The 17,807-nt window shown below is 40.6% G+C and overlaps 1 protein-coding gene across 1 annotated transcript in view; it reads left to right on the top strand.

The window, feature by feature from the left end:
• The first annotated feature begins 6,184 nt into the window (after positions 1-6,184).
• The window catches only part of cerkl (ceramide kinase-like), a 30,912-nt gene continuing 19,289 nt past the window's right edge, over positions 6,185-17,807 (top strand). Inside the window, exons 1-5 of the mRNA XM_055230379.1 lie at positions 6,185-6,368; positions 6,427-6,538; positions 6,934-7,043; positions 10,105-10,107; positions 11,265-11,495. Coding sequence (XP_055086354.1) covers positions 6,185-6,368; positions 6,427-6,538; positions 6,934-7,043; positions 10,105-10,107; positions 11,265-11,495 — 640 coding nt within the window. The remainder of the gene's footprint in view (positions 6,369-6,426; positions 6,539-6,933; positions 7,044-10,104; positions 10,108-11,264; positions 11,496-17,807) is intronic.

The raw sequence follows: 17,807 nt of genomic DNA on the forward strand, positions 1-17,807 counted from the left end.
GTGCCCATATGAATCCCTCTGGAATCTTGAAACCTACTTTGGATCACTCCTGATTGAAAGAGGGAATATTCCAAATTATGAAATGTACTTTTTAACCTTGGTATTGTCAACTTTTTCTGGTGAAGGGTCTGGTGAAGGTGAATGGGCTTTAAAAACACACAGGAGGATGTTTTTCAGAAGCAAACACTTTATCATGTCACAAATTTAGCTGAATATCTCACCTTTAGAATTTACATGGTACTTGTGTGTAGGGGTGGATACCTTTCCATTTTTTTCAGGTACCAGTACTTGAATGATACTTCATTTTCGGCATTGGTTGCTGTATGGCACTATTTTCTGTACCTATTTTTGTACTGGTCGTCATTTAGATCCTAGAGTGACAAAACAGAATTACAATGCATTTGATTTTATTGTTTCTTTAGGATGACACTGCCTTGTAACTTTCTCTTTGTGGGTTGCAGCTTCCTGTTATATGCAATATTTTGTTTTAAATTGTTTATCACTACGGCAACGATACAAATCTTTCTTCACGCTGAAACCCAAGAATAGCTCTCCCAAGCAAACATGTTATTAAAGGACCTGTGCCGGATTTTCCCATGTATTTGAGCAAGCAGCTAAGATAGAAGTCAGTCCATTGCTGTCTGCATCTATTTATAAACAGTTGTATTGTGTTAGAACCAGGATGTGAATGTTAGCATGCTAGTTGTTGTTAGCATTAATCCGCTTTGACCTCTGAAAGCTGTCAAAAGCCCTTATAATCACATCATGGTGAATAATTAGGATGTTCAGAATACATAAAGTAAATGAGGAATGACTCTGGATCACTGCAAACCATTTGAAATTAACTGGTTCTGTTTTATACATTTTTAAGACAGTAAAAATCAGTAGAGCACCTTTAAAGGAAATCAGTTATTTCCATACCTGCTTTCGGTTACACTTTTTTAGTGGTACCAAAAAGACCCAAACTTTATTTACCTGATTTGGTACTCTACTGGTACCTTTATTCTTGTGAGTCGTGTCATAATGTTATCACCTCTCAAAAACATACCCAGAATTGTGTTTTGTTTCATTCACACATGTTTGAGTAATTCTGCACTATTAATTTGTCTGCATCTCCAAATCTCAAAATGCTCTGCTCCACTTTGTGATGTCATGAAACCGTAGTTTTCAAGTTAACAGCTCCTTTTACCTTTAATTCAGGAGAGTTTGGACATTCCAGGGCTGAAATCACCCAAATGATTCTAGTGAAGGTGTGTGGAGTTTAAAAACCCAGTGGAGCACTTCCTGTATTGCAAATTGACATCACCAGGTGGAACAGAGTGTTTTCAGTTTGAGAGAAGAACTCAGCCTAAATATGCAAGGTTTGTGTGCTAAACATGTGCGAATGAAACAAAACACAACTACAGGTATGGTTTTGATGAGGGAACAACATTGTAACATAGGTCAGAAAATAGTGTAAAATGGGCCCTTTAAACTGCACCCATCCCTACTATGGGGTACTCTCCTCCACTGCTATAGGACGCTGTGAGCACTTACTCTAAACACCAGGAGAACGAGGACAGCACAGGGGCAAGGGACACCTGGGGACACGTGTTTGGATGGTCCCCTGTCCAGTGTCCCTGCCGTGTCCTCCTCTACACAAGCAATAATGTCCCCACACATGAACTATGCAACTGTTTGTCAAAGTGTATTTTTGTGCGGTTCCTTTGCTTTTGATAACATGGTGTAGAAATCTTTTGTGTCATATTTTATAACATAGATGTTTATAAAGGACTTTTATTACAAACGTGTGTGAGAATTTTCATTATTTATTTTTTTATAACTCATAAACAAAAAAAATATTGAGTCTATTTAAAGAGGGAGTATTGTGCTAAATACATTTTTGGAGCTTTCCACAATGGTATAAGGTCTCCATGATCTTATGATCTCCAACAGAAAACTACTGCTTCACGACATCACAAGGTGGAACAGAACATTTTGAGCTCTGGAAATGTTGATAGACTAATCAAAAACACAACTCCAGTTATGTTTTTGAGGAAGTAACAACATGACAACATGGGTTTAAGCCATGAGAGTCAATTTTGCGTAACATAGGACCACCAAAATATGGTGTATTTTTGAGGCTCAAAATTTGTTACTGTGTATATTTTCAATGTATTTTCAGTATTTTCTGTTAGAGAAGAAGAGTTATGATGAAATACGTTCAATTGGCGGTGGTGTTAATCGGGTTATGCAGTCTATGTTTCTCAGTGGAATAAATTAAAATGAAATTTTCTCTATTATACACAAATGTCAAAATAAAAAGTCAGCAGACTAGACATATATATAGTAAAACAAACAATTGTCTGCATACTCAAACCACTCACTTTAGAAAAATACAATCTGATTTCCGATAATCAGTATGGCTTCAGATCAAACAGATCTGCATTTATTCACTAAACTGAAGACATATTAGCTGGAATAGATATTAAAAAAAACAACAAGATTTTACAGTTAGCGTTTTCTTTGATTTGAAAAAAGCTTTTGATACTGTTGATCATCATATTTTGCTGTTAGAATTGAAAAGTTATGGTATAAGGGGCCATATACATAAGTGGTTAAGGCAAGGGTGGGAAATTTGACAGAGGGGCCGGGATATATATATATGGTCTCACCCCTCTTTTTTCCATCGTGATCCCTACCAGAGGCCTTGGAGCTTGAGGGTTCTGCGCAGTATCTTTGCTGTTCCTAGTACTGCACTTTTCTGGACTGAGTTGTCTGATGTTTTTCCTGGGATCTGCTGTAGCCACTCCTCCAGTTTGGGGGTCACTGCCCTGAGTGCTCCGATGACCACGGACACCACTGATACTTTCACCTTCCAGGCATCTCCAGCTCTTCTTCGAGCCTCCGGTATTTCTCTATTTTCTCATGTTCCTTTTTCCTGATGTTCCCATCACTTGGTACTGCGATGTCCACCACAACGGCTTTGCTCTGTTATTTATCCACCACCACAATGTCTGGCTGGTTCGCCATCACCATTCTGTCAGTCTGTATCTGGAAGTCCCACAGGATCTTGGCTCGATCATTCTCCACTACCTTTGGAGGTGTTTCCCACCTTGATCTTCGGGCTTCCAGTCCGTACTCTGCACAGATGTTTCTGTACACTATGCCCGCCGCTTGGTTATGACGCTCCATGTATGCTTTCCCTGCAGCATCTTACACCCTGCAGTTATGTGCTGGATTGTCTCAGGGGCCTCTTTGCACAGCCTACACCTTGGGTCTTGTCAGGTGTGGTAGATCTGAGCCTCTATTGCTCGAGTGCTCAAGGCCTGCTCCTGTGTAGCCAGGATGAGTGCCTCTGTGCTGTCCTTCTGTCCAGCTCTCTCAAACCATTGGTAGGATTTCTTGATATCAGCCACTTCAGTTTTGTTCCGGTGGGACATCCCATGCAGGGGCTTGTCCTTCCATAATGGTTCCTCCAGCACCTCTTCCTCTGCGCTCCACTGTCTGAGACATTCGCTGAGCACGTCATCTGTTGGGGCCTTGTCCTTGATGTACTTATGGATCTTGGATGTTTCATCCTGGACAGTGGCTCTCACATTCACTAGTCCTCGGCCTCCTTCCTTATGGCATTCGTACAGTCTCAGGGTGTTGTATGGAACCCGCCATGCATGGCCAGGAGCTTTCAGGGTCTTAACATCTCAGGTCTGTATCTCCTCCTTTGGCCAGCTTATGATTCCTGCTGGGTGTCTGATTATTGGCAGGGAGTAGCTGTTTATTTCCTGGGTCTTGTTCTTGCCATTGAGCTGACTCCTTAAGACTTGCTTTACTTGTCTGAGGTATTTGGCCGTGGCTGCTTTCCTTGTTTCCTCTTCAAGGTTGCCATTGGCTTGTGGGATACCAAGGTACTTGTAACTGTCCTCAATGTCTGCTATTGTCCCTTCTGGGAGGGAGACCCCTTCTGTGTGGACTACCTTCCCTCACTTTGTCACCATCCGACTACACTTCTCAAGCCCGAATGACATTCCAATGTCTGTGCTGTAGATCCTGGTGGTGTGGGTCAGTGAGTTGATGTCTCACTCATTCTTAGCATATAGCAAGATAAAATAAATCTTATTATCGATGATGTTACAATTGATCAAATAACTGAAGTCAAATTTTGGGAAGTTTTACTAGACAATAAACTTAGCTGGCAACCTCATATTAGTTACACTAAAAAAAGGTTAGCAAATGTGCTAGGATTCTACATAGGTTCAAATATGTTTGAACAGACCTCCTTACACTTTAATATACATCTCTAATCGTTCCGTTTTTCTCATATTACGCTGAAGTATGGGGTTATGCTCTAGTCATGCAAATGTTGTACATCTACTTCAGAATAAAGTGATTCAAATTATCAATCATGAAGGCAATAAAGAACACACAAATAAACTATTTATTAAGTCAAAAATCTTTAAATTTGAAGACCTTGTTGATTTTTAAAATATGCAAAATCAGTAAGGTTGCTAAAAGACTGGTACCAGAAAACATCTGCAATCTTACATTAATTACTGATGACAGTAGAAAAAAGGAACATTTCAGTGCCGTTTTCCCACACCTCACTCAGACACAGAGGTTTTTCAGAGGCTGGTGTTAGGCTGTGGAATGTCCTACACAAGAACATTAAATCCCGTAGCTCTTGTAGCTAGTATGTGGTAAGTGTTGCATAAAAGTTGTTGACTGTTGACTGACCATCTCAGTGATGGTTATTTTCAGTTTGTTGAAAGGGGCGTGTAATAAAAAGACATGGTCTTCTTCATGATCCTATTCACCCATGTGTTTAACTTAACAAATTACATTACCGATATTGCCTGGCTGAATTAAATAAATGGAAATGAAATGTGTGCAATATCATATGTTTATTGTAAATTGTGGCATGAGGTTGTGCAAAAGTTACACCTTGGGGAGAAGAGGATGCCCAAAATTCTTAGTTGGTTATTTAAATTTGACCTACAGCAATGATTTTTGGTACACTTCATTTGTAAACTCTCTATGATAAATGCATTTGCAATTTCTCCACTTTATTTGGGTGAGTGTAGGAGAGAAAACATGTTGGTGGCCATAAATGTGACCAGTGGGTTAAGCCCACCACACACTATTTATGGCCCAATTTGGTTCGGCCCAACTTTGGGAAGGCGTGACCCCACTTTGGATCCTCGTATGTGATTTTGAATCCGCTGCACTCCACGTGTGTGTGGTGTCAGTGCGACTCTGAGCTACTCTATCATATCACAATCATAAAACATCAGCGCTACTACACCAGCCAATAAACATAATCAAGATATATCCAGTAAAGATCCATGTCCAGCATTCTTTAAACCACTCTGTAGAACTCAAACTCCTCTGTCATGAGACAAAGACTTGGCCAAATGTGCTGCCCAGACTTCAGGAGGACAGTTTCAAGGAAAACGGTTAATTACTATTAAAAATCAGTATATTTTTACGACGACAGCGTAAAGCAGACACAAGAACAGTATATCTGCTATAATAAAGACTTCTCCATAGTACAAACACTAGAGGTCTATTAGCTTAAATGACACAGTATTTTGTGGTTGTCTCTCCTGGTGCCGGGCTCAAATGCAGTACAGGTGGAGCGTCGCAGGGAGCGGATTACACCTAATGCAGATTACAGCGGCCATCTGGTCATTGTCCATATGCAGCCTGCATGCACATGCACAAGGAGTGCATGAGAGCAGGGAGAGCAGGGAGAGGAGCGGGAAGAGGAGGAGGGGGGAGGCACTGAACAAACTGTGTAAGGTATAACATAGGGATAGCCATTTTGGCCTTCCAATAAAACCTTCCAATAAATAATAACAAAATAACTGTGTAAAAAGCGGCACACGTGCAGAGGGAAGTCACCTCCAATATATATATATATATATATATATATATATATATATATATATATATATATATATATATATATATATATATATATATATATATATATATATATATATATATATATATATATATATATATATATATATATATATATATATATATATATATATATATAAATAAAGAGGAAAACAGGAAACTGTCTGTTTTGTGCGTGTTAATTGTGAACACCGTTCAGTGTTCAGGAGAAGCAGTGATGAGCCCGTGTCTTTCTCTGCTCTTCCCTTTGAGAGTTGTGTGTGTGTGGTGTTGTTGTGTGTAGTGGATGTGTGTGGAGCAGTATCTGCGCAGAGAGCAGTGTATTCTATCGGACCGCGGGGATAAGCTGGGGGGGAGCGCACAGTGCGCCTGTGACTCCCCTGAACGCGCCCCTCAGCTCTTAAATCTGCTCGTGCTGTCAGGTTGCCATGGGGACATGACTCCGGAAGTCCTCAGAGAGCGCGTGTGCTGTGAGTAGCTTAGCAGACGTGCTGAGCGGGCTCCGTGCTGGGGTTTCTTTTCCTTTAGTGTTTATGGTGTTGGAGCTGAACATGTCGGACACGGAAGGCTCACGGAGCAGCACGCCCCAGGACCAGGGCGCAGCAGGGGCGGCCGTGAAGGGACAAAGGGAGGAGCTCAGGTGAGGTCTGCTCAAACTGCGGGACTTTTCCAAAACATGGTCATGTGACCTGTGCAATGGGCGCGAGGCAGCCTCACGGCACGTTCATCTCACATGTGTAAAGACACAGGTAAAAGGGTCGTGCTTTGCAGAGCTGCTGCTACAGTAATAATAATATACGTGTGTGAGCCGAGGTAAACATTGCTATGTATCTCCAGGCTGTGGAGGCAGACTGGTCAGGCTCAGACTGTGGTCAGGCTCAGACTGTGGTCAGGCTCTGACTGCTCAGGACGGGCCACAGATCACTCAATAAAAGAATATTGTTTAATATTTCTCACTCATTATTTTTTAGACCTATAAAATCACTCACCCTACATAAAATAGTTTATTTGAGCAAGTCTTCTCTTGTGCTGCAGTGAGGCGGTGGTGCTGAGGGGCATCTTCAGACTGGGCAAGAAGAGCCATGATGTCCTCCTGACCAGGACCTGTGTGAGCTGGACCTCCATCACTCCCGAGCACCCTACAGGTTTGTACAAAACCCACACAGCACCCCCATCACCCCCAAGCACCCAGGTCTGTGCACCCACAGCCACAGTGATGTGTCCCAAGATATGAGGTAAACACTCATACACGTTTTTTTCTCATTCTCTGTATATGTACAGGCCATGATTCATGTGAAAGCTCAGAACCTTCAGAATTCACTCACTGAGCTACAGAGGCTTTAGGTAGTAACAATTCAGATCAGAGAGAGTCCTTGTAGGTTTAAACCAACTGGATTTCAGCATTGAAACTGGTGACCAAAATGAGAGACTTTGCTTTCTGATTCAACAATTACCTTGAGAACCAACACACCAAATTATAAAAGCTTGTTCAATGGTTTTGTAATTAAGAATGAATCAGCATTACAGTTGTTATCAGTAAAAGCTGTATTTGATTTGAACATGTTTACCTCGTATGTGGGGACATAGATAGATCATATTTATGAAATTTAAAATCAAAATCTTAAACACAGTTCCTTTTAAATTTATACAAATATATATCCCTTTTCATATAACCAAAAGTTTGCAGCATATGATCCAAAAAGGGTGTGGTAGATGATAGCTGGCCTGTGTCCTGTGTGGCGTGGGTGGATCCATAGCTTCTGTTGAGGCACCTTCACATGGAGAGCCTAGTCCTGTGCTCCTGTGACCCCCACCAGGTCTTCATCTGTCACCATGCTTGGCTGCATCACACACACACACACACACACACAGACACACTTTTACTCATATGGCCAGAACGCTTGACGCTGATACCAATCTGACTATATCTCACAATATTTATGCATCTAATTTTTTCATAAGAATACTGCATCCATTTAGTCATATACTTTTAAAGAAGAAATATTGTGCTTGTGTCTGCTATACAGTATACTCTATGACATCTGTGGATCATTGTTATATTTGGCACATATTAACATTACAAAACTGCGGTGCCCAATGGGAGCCGACGTAAACATCAACACAACAAAGAGCCGTGTAGCTGTTGGCTCCTCCGATGGACAGCAGACTTTTTTTCATTTCGTGTATGACCGACTAAGAAAATAAAATTGAAGAATGAAGTAAGAACAGAGCCCTGGAGAGATTAAAACACTCAAACTTGCATAGATGATTCTGAAACCTCCTCAGCAACATTTTAACATGGTAGAAAGAAAAAAAAAAAACATTTTAGCATAATACCCCCTCTTTAAATAGTGATCTTTCATATTTTTATACAAACAAGATTTTAGAAAGATTTTTGGAGATTCAGGATTCACTTTTTCTTTCAAAACAGCTCACGTAATGTTCACTAAAATCCAGCTGTTTTAAGGACTCTCTCGTATTCGAATGGTCACTACCCCCATACACCGAGAAGGCACTGGCAACACAGGTTCAGTTGTGATTGTTTTTATATAATTTAGTTACTCACAGGTTGCCATTTGTGGTGTTTTCATCTTTTGAGTATGTTTCCTTTAAAATGGAGCTAAGGCTAAAGCTCCCTGTCCATACTCAACTTATACTCATATACAAACCACCCCAGCACTGTTTAAGTTTACATAGGTGCACTGTTCATGGAAATGATGCACTGCCTCATATTGATGATTTGTTGAACTCTGTAACTTCGAGTGTTTTGAATGTTCTGGACACCATTGCCCCGATGAAGGTTAAAATGGTTAAAGAAAGTAGAAATCTCCATGAAGGAATGATGACTCAGTCAGGGCACAGAAAAGGGAGTGCCAGAGGGTCGGGTGGGAATAGCACAAGTCAAAGCTCCAGGTTCATTATGAGATTTACAAAGAAAAGATGCACATGTACAACCACAGTTTATGTAAAACAAGTGAGAGGTATTTTTCTAACATTATTGGAAGTTGCAGTAACAACTCTCGTGTCCTGTTTGCAACAGTAAACAGAATCACAAACCCTCCAGCTCCGCTGCCATCCACATCTAAGTGCAATGAGTTTGTTGTATTCTTTAATGACAAGGCTCAGGGCATTAACAATGCCATCATACAAGTACCTGGGTGTTCATCTGAACAACAAACTGGACTGGACTCACAACACAGATGCACTGTCCAGGAAGGGCCAGAGCAGGCTCTATCTCCTGAGGAGACTCGGGTGTGAGAGTGAGAGGGCCACTCCTGAAGACCTTCTATGACTCTGTGGTGGCATCAGCCATCCTGTACGGTGTGGTCTGCTGGAACAACAGCATCACAGAGAGGGAGAGGAAGAAGCTGGACAAGGTCATCAAGAAGTCCAGCTCCGTCCTGGGCTGTCCTCTGGACTCAGTGCAGGAGGTGGGGGACAGGAGGGTCCTGGCTAAGGTCATTTCTATGCTGGGCCATGAGTCTCACCCCCTGCAGGACGCTCTGTCTGCCCTGGAGAGCAGCTTCAGTGACAGACTGATTCACCCTCGCTGTGTGAAGGAGAGGTTTCGCAGGTCTTTCCTTCCTGCTGCTGTCAGACTGTACAATGAACACTGTTAACACTGAACATGTGTCATTCATCCATACCTATGTGCAATACTTAAGTCACTTTACGAAGATGTTATATTAGAGTCTATTTTTAGTTTATTTTTAAGTATATTTTTAAAATTATTTTAAACTATTTATCTATTATCTTGTTTTATTGCATGTACCATTTTCCTTCTGTTCTTTAACTGTGCAGTGCAATACTGGAATTTCCCCACTGTGGGACTAATAAAGGCATATCTTATCTTATCTTATCAGTTCCACAACACAAATAACAACCCTACTGCCACCTAGACACTTAGAGCTGACTCACTTTGCACCTGTAACTGACAAAACTGTCCAAGAGATGGTCTCCAGTCTAAGTTCATCTTCTCTGGTACGGCACTAAACTGGTTGAAGTCCTATGTATAAAACAGGGAGTACTGAAATTGGAAAATGTGCCTCAGATAAAATGTCCGTGATCTGTGGGGTGTCCCAGGGGTCAATCCTGGGACCCCTGTTGTTCAATCTCTACATGCTGCCATTAGGCCAGTTAATATGCAGCAATAATGTGTCTTACCACAACTATGCAGATGACACTCAGATCTATGTCTCACTGCAGCAGGTGAATATGGACCAGTGGATTCACTCTGCCACTGCATCCAACAGATCAGTGCATGGATGCAAAACTACTTTCTCCAGCTAAACTCAGACAAGACTGAAGTCATCATCTTTGGCCCACAGAAACATAAAGTGTTAGCAGTCACCTCCAGTCTCTCTCTCTAAAACCTTCAAATCAAACTAGAAATCTAGGGGTAATAATGGACTTGAACTTTAACATCAAATCATCAAATCAATAATAGCTGCAGCCTTCACCATCTAAAAAAATACTGCAAAAATCAAAGGTATACCGTCAAAACCAGACTTGGAGAGACTTATCCATGCATTTGTCTTGAGTAGGTTAGACTACTGTAACAGCCTGCTCACTGGCCTCTCCAAATGAGCCTTAAGACAGCTGCAATACATCCAAAACGCTGCTGCTCAGGTCCTGACTAGAACTAGGAAGTTCAAGCACATAAGTCCTGTGTCCTGTGTCTTGCTCAAGTCTCTGCACTGGCTTCCAGAGAATAGACTTTGAAGCAGCTCTGCTTGTAAACAAGTCTCTCCATGGCCTAGCACCAAAGTACATCTCTGACATGTTAGTGCCATATGAACCATCTCGGACTCTGAGGACTTCAGGGACAGGGCTCCTGCTGGTGATTACAAAAAAACATAAATGATTTTTATTAGGATAGTCAATATCGCCTCCTGTTAGACCTGTTACAACGATTATGGATCGACTTATTGTTAGAAAACAACATTTTTCAGGGTACGTTTTCATTTGGTAGTGTTAACCCTAATAAATGATAACATTTAAACTGTAGCTTGTTGAATAATTAACATCTATAAGACATTATAGATGGCTTGTAAAACTACATTTTTTTTATGTATGTTTAGTATGGTTCACTGTTTTAGGGTTATGTCAGTGGTATAAAGCACTTTGATCATTTTCATCATTTCACGGTGATAGTAAAAACGCCCTTTCTTTAGACAATAGAATGTCATTTTCAACATTAAATGGTAGTACTTTCCTTTATATTATCATGTGGTCTCATATCTGCGTATTCCCTTTGATACTTTTGATACTTTTGACAACAATAATCATGATAGTTTTCTGTATTTGTTAACGTGACTACTTCATGTTGCACCATTTGTTGACTGGACCCTCTCGTGTGCCTTCAGGAGAGGCGAGTGTAGGCCCTTCTGGCCGGCTGCTGCTTCGGGATGTTTTTGCCGTGAAGGTGAAGAGGCGCAGGTGTGTGGGGCAGTCATCCGGGGGCGCTGTCCTGGGCTTGGCTCTGTTCTGGGCTCGACACCATGGTCCACGGCTGAAGGAAGAGACTCTGCAACTGCTCAATGCCTCCTCCGAGCACACACAGCTCTGGTACAACACCATCAAAGACCTGCTGAGAGGTAACCACAACTACACCAGTGCTTAGAGACCTGGGTGCATCTCAAAGTCTTAATAAGTGTAATCTTTTATTATTAGTCTGCCTACATCTCAAATGCTGAAAATGTATGAAGTTTAAAAAACATAGTGGAGCACTTCCTGTAGTATCACATGATATCACATCATATCACATGATGAGTGAGTGTTTTCTGTTTGAGAGAAGAACTCAGCCCTAAGTATGCAAGGTTTGTGTGTTTGTCAACCCCAGGTCTGTTTTTGATAAGGAAACAACATTATAACATGGATCAGAAAATAGCGCAATATAATCCCTGTAAACACAAACAGCATGTGGTAAAAACTTATCCAAATGTGGTTTGTAACTTGTTGATTTGGTTGAAGCATCACAAGGGCAGAACAAACCTAAACATCAAACTTAAGTTAAATCCAGTTGTGAGAAAAGCATAGACATTTTCGCTTTCCACAAATGCACAAACGCTTCCCTGTGCACAATTGTTTTCTGTTTCTGATAAAATAGGTTGAAGTACATCGGCTGGCATCGCTATGTTTATTTTTGTACGTTTGGCACTGGCTTCTGCACAAACCACAATGCTGCTCTGTGATTGGTCAGTTTAGGTCAATAACTGCTAGCAACTTATTAGCAATATTAACAAATAATACCAGAGTATTATTTATGATACCTGCTTCAATACTCATTTAGTCCTGGTTCAGACTTTGTTTAGTCTTGGTTTAGACCTGGTTCAGTTCTGGTTCAATCATTGTTGACTCTAGTATTAGATGGTTAGGTGATTGAGACCTGGTTTAGTTCTAGTCCAGGTCAGTCCTGGTTCAATTCTGGCTCAGTCTTGGTGCAGTCCTGTGCCAGTCCCGTTTCAGCCCTGGTTCAGTCTTGGTTCACTCCTGGTTAAGTCTTTGTTTAGATGGTTTAGATCTGGTTTAGTTCTGATTAAGGTTTAGTCCTACACGATGCTATAGACCGTGGATATCTTGAGTGGGATGTACTACTGAAACAATGGAAGTTGAAATCCTGTACCGGACACAGACTAGCTAATCTGCTAATCCATTGGAGTATATTCTCAGGGTGCTGTGTCAGACGGTCTGATAAAAGGATTATCTGTGCTGTATGGACACGTGCTTATGGACACCTCATATTATTACGTAACACACACGTCTATGCACACGTTACACACACATCTATGCACACGTTACACACACAACTATGGACACATAACACACACGTCTAGGAACATGTTACACAAACGTCTATGGACACGTAACACACATGACTATGGACACGTAACACACACGACTATGAACACGTAACACACACATTTATGGACACGTAACACACACAACTATGGACACGTAACACACGACTATGGACACGTAACACACACGTCTATGAACATGTTACACAAACATTTATGGACATGTAACACACACGTCTATGAACATGTTACACGAACGTCTATGAGCACGTAACACACACGTCTATGAACATGTTACACAAACGTCTATGGACACGTAACACACATGTCTATGAACATATTACACAAACATTTATGGACATGTAACACACACGTCTATGAACATGTTACACGAACGTCTATGAGCACGTAACACACACGTCTATGAACATATTACACAAACGTCTATGGACACGTTGCACACATGTCTATAGACATGTTACACACACATCTTTGAACATGTAACACACAGGACTATGTATATGTATGTAGAAGCATATCAAGGTTACACAAACCCAATAGAAAATCTTTGGAGGGAGCTCAAACTCAGTGTTTCTCAGCGACAGCCCAGAAACCTGACTGATCTAGAGACTACTGTACCAAATATTAACATTGATTTTCTCAGGTGTTCAAATACTTATTTGCAGCAGTAACATACAAATACATTATTTAAAAAAATCATACAATGTGATTTCCAGATTTTTTTAGATTTTGTCTCCCACAGTGGACATGCACCTAAGATGAAAATTTCAGACCCCTCCATGATTTCTAAGTGGGAGAACTTGCAATATCACAGGGTGTTCAAATACTTATTTGCCTCACTGTATATACATGGATATGTATGTATATATATATATATATATATATATATATATATATATATATGTGTGTGTGTGTGTGTGTATATATGTACGTATGTATGTGTGTGTGTATATATATATATATATATATATATATATATATATATATATATATATATATATATATATATATATATATATATATATATATATATATAAAAGGCACACATCCATGCGTACGTTACACACATGTATATTGACATGTATGACACATGACTATGCACACGTAACATGCACGTCTATGTGCACGTAACACACATGTTTATGGAGACGTAACACACAAATCTGTACACACGTAACACACACATGTATATGGACATGGATCACACACATATATAGACTTGTAACACACAAAATCTGTACACACATGTAACACATGGCTATGGACACGTAAAACACACATCTACGGACAGATCCGAGGAAGGCTTTGGTCAGCAGTCTGCTCTCACACTAACAGCCTTTGTTGGCTCTGTGTAGTGTCGTATGGTTAGTTTAATGAGAAACCAGCATCACCCCACCACAATATGTATGATTTGTACCTAAACAGGTGTCAGTAATTCACAAAAAGATGTTTAGTTAGTAACGTGACTAAACCTAGCGTAAACTCTAAACCTGTTAATAAAGAGCTGGCCCAGATTTTAGTCTTGGTTTAGACCTTGTTTAGTCCTGCTCTGGACCCTATTTAGCCTTGGTTCAGACTTTGTTTAGTCGTAGTCCAGACCTAGTTTAGTTCTAGTTTATACCTGGTTGAGTCATTGTTGACACTGGTATCAGGCATAATCTAGTCCTGATTCAGTTCTGGTTAACTCCTGGTAGCAACCCAGGTTCATTGAGACCTGGTTTAATCTTGGTTCTGGTCCAGCTCATTCCTGATCCAGTACTGTTTCAGGCCTGGTTAAAGGAACTGTATGCAGCCTGCGTTCTTACAGTATTAGGTATTACAATCACAACTGAACCTGCAGATAGAAGACACATACAAGTGTTTCTCATTCTCAGTATGGACAGACCATGCCTCATGTGAAAGCTCAGAACCTCCAGAATTCACTGACTGAGCTGCAGAGGCTGCACTAACACTGATTATGGATTGGCTGCAGGTGCTGGGGTTTAGGTAGTGACCACTCAGATCAGAGAAAGTCCTTTTAGGTTTAAACAAACTGATTTCAGCATTGAAACTGGAAACCTAAATGACAGACTCATGTGAGGCTCATTTTTCTTTCTGATTGGATAATTGTCTGGAGAACCAAAACATCAGATCATAACATAAATAAATGACATCATGTCCAATGTTTTTGTGACTAAGAATAAATCTGCATTACAGTTGTTATCAGTAAAAGCTACACTACCAGTCAAAACATTTGCTACATAATTCCATATATCTTGCTTCATGTATGTAATGATTTCTATAAAATATCGAAAGTAGTAAAGCAAACATAAAGAAAACAAACACTAAATGAGAAGGTGTCCCAAACCTTTTACCTCATATCAGGGGACACAGATAGGTCATGTTCTCATCTAAATCTGACATCCAGTTCCTTGAAGTCTTGGTTTAGTTCTACTTCAGCCCTGCTACAATGTTTGTTCAGTCTTGGTTTTGTCCTGATTTAGGCCTAATTTAGACCTGCATGGTTTAGTTCTGGTTCAGTCCTGCTTTTGTCCTGGTTGAGTCTTGGTTCAGCCCTGGTTCAGTCCCTCTGGAGATGAGATGATAGAGATGGGCATCAGTGGAGCCAGATCAGGTGACTATCAGCGCCTGTCGTCATGGCAGTGGTCCAGCGTCGTCATGGTGAACAATCCCTGCGCTGTTGGAAAGAGTGTCGAGTTTCCGAGGGAGACATAGACCTGTGGAAGTCCAGATTTACAGATCCAGAGTGGTTTGAGGTCCATGTCTGCTCCCCGTGGGTCTTCATATATACATTCACTGCCAGTTAAAAGTTTGGACACACCTCCTCATTCACTGTTTGTTTTCTTTTTGTTGACTACTTTCTACATTTTATATAAACACAGAAGACATCAAACATATAAAGCAGGATATATGGAATTATGTATCAAAGAGAAAAAGGTTAAATACCTCAACCAAATATTTCTGTATATTTAAAATTCAAATGCTCCACCGTTTGCTTTGTTGACAGTGCTGCAAACCCTTGGCTTTCTCTCAGTGAGGTTCAAGATGAAGCCTCCTAAAATGGTTTTCACTTCACAACTATACCTTGTCTGGGTCAATAACTGGAAAAAAATTAAAGCAGTGATCAAAGCAAAGGGTGGCTATTTTACATTTCTAAAATCTAAAGCAAGTTTGGAGTTATTTTGAGTTTATATTTTGTTCACTACATTCCATATGTGTCATACATAGCATCTACACTGTAACAGTAACAAATATCTGTTATTAGTCAAGTTCACTGAACGACCCTAAGGTGTGAACTGTCACCTGAGTCATGATTGATCAAGGCCGTAATGGGGATCTAACTCCTGACTATCTCAAAGCCACTAACCACTCCTTTGAAGATGGTGAGGTACAGGTCACTGCCAAAAAAAAAGGCAGTATGAGAGGGGAGTTAAAGGCTTTTTTTTTTTTTTTTTTAGGAAAGATAATCCATCTTTGAACAGGAATGGGGGGCTTAGACATCATCACCCATTTGGGGCAGAATCGAGTATGGAAAATATGACTTAGGGGATAGTTCACACCTTAAGGTAGTTCAGTGGACTTAAAGCTAAAGTATGACTAAAATAAAAGCATGTTTCATTTTGGTAGTTTTTCATGATCATGCATCTCCTCAAACCTGACTCTTGTTTGGCCTGGAGGAAGGTCTCCTCCTGCTTCTTTCCATGGAAATGTTGTTCCTTTGGCAATAATATTCCACAGGATGGGATAAAACATTCTATCGCCTTGGAGACTACTCCAAAATTTGGTTTTAACTTTCTGTTTACATAGAATCATGTAAGTGATGTGCCACCCCCAGAAAGTTACATACTGTACCTTTGATTAATAACAGATAATCCTTACAGTAAGCAACTAGGACACCAGGTTCAATGTAGTGAGCTCCTCCTTTCAGACAGATAATGAAGCCAGTCCCTTCTAGAGGCTAACCACCCACCATTCATCACATCACCCCCATCCTCCAACAACTTGGCTTTCCATAAAACAAAGAATCAACTTAAAAATTCTCATCATTCAAAGCTGTTCATGCACTGGCTCCACAACACTTCTGGCTCTGTGCGCTCCTCATCCTCTCTTCAGCGCTCTTTTCTCTCTACCTGTCTCTAGCTCTGGAACTCACTCTTATCCGACCTCCACAACATCGACTCCCTTCCTCTCTTCAAATCACAAATTACCTGTTCAAACAATCCTACACCACATAACCAATCACCATTACACCGTCATCCAGTTTTATATTTTTACTTAAGAAAATGTACTGTATTTGTTCACCTGTTTTTATGCTTTTAACTTGTTCTGTACAGTGTCCTTGGCTGTATTATTATTATTATAAACCTCTAAAAACTTTTGTCGCATTTGACAAGATTCAACCTTCTTTTGCCAATATGGTTATACAGTGATAATGTCTGGATATTCTCGGGCCCTGGTTGGAGCGCTCTTTCTCTCTCTCTCTCTCTCTCTGTGGGCTGGTCTTCAGACGGGGCAGGGCACATTAGAGATTCTCAGACCTCCACAGATCAATATCCATTATCCCATAATCTGGTCCCCATAGACAGACCCTCAGCACCACAGAGCTCCCCACGTGGGACTCAACCTGATCCACGCTACCACCCCCTCCTCCCATCCCAAACACACACACACACACACACACACACACACTGTATATGACCTTTAGTACCCCCATGAGTGAAGGGGGGCTAAATTCACCCATCATTGCTACATGTGGTTGAAAATACTCACAGATAAAAACACAATAGTTGGAACAAACAGTAGAAGCAGTACATGTTAAGCATTTACACACCCACCAGTAGATGACAGATTTAGGTCTTGCCAAACTAATGCTATTGTTGTTAGGAAGAAATTGCCTAATCCAGTCACAGTAATAAATTGTAATAATAATAAATCTGATTGGTAGCCACAAAGGTCCAGGATAAAACTTATAATAATGCATAATAAATACAACAACAGGTAAATTAAAGGAGACATTGATTAAAATTGCCTTTAATGGTGCTCTCTCATCATTAGCTTACCCAAAGATGTATGTTTATTGATTCATGC

The sequence above is a fragment of the Periophthalmus magnuspinnatus genome, chromosome 21 (assembly GCF_009829125.3).
Source record: "Periophthalmus magnuspinnatus isolate fPerMag1 chromosome 21, fPerMag1.2.pri, whole genome shotgun sequence".
Classification (NCBI taxonomy): Eukaryota; Metazoa; Chordata; class Actinopteri; order Gobiiformes; family Gobiidae; genus Periophthalmus; species Periophthalmus magnuspinnatus.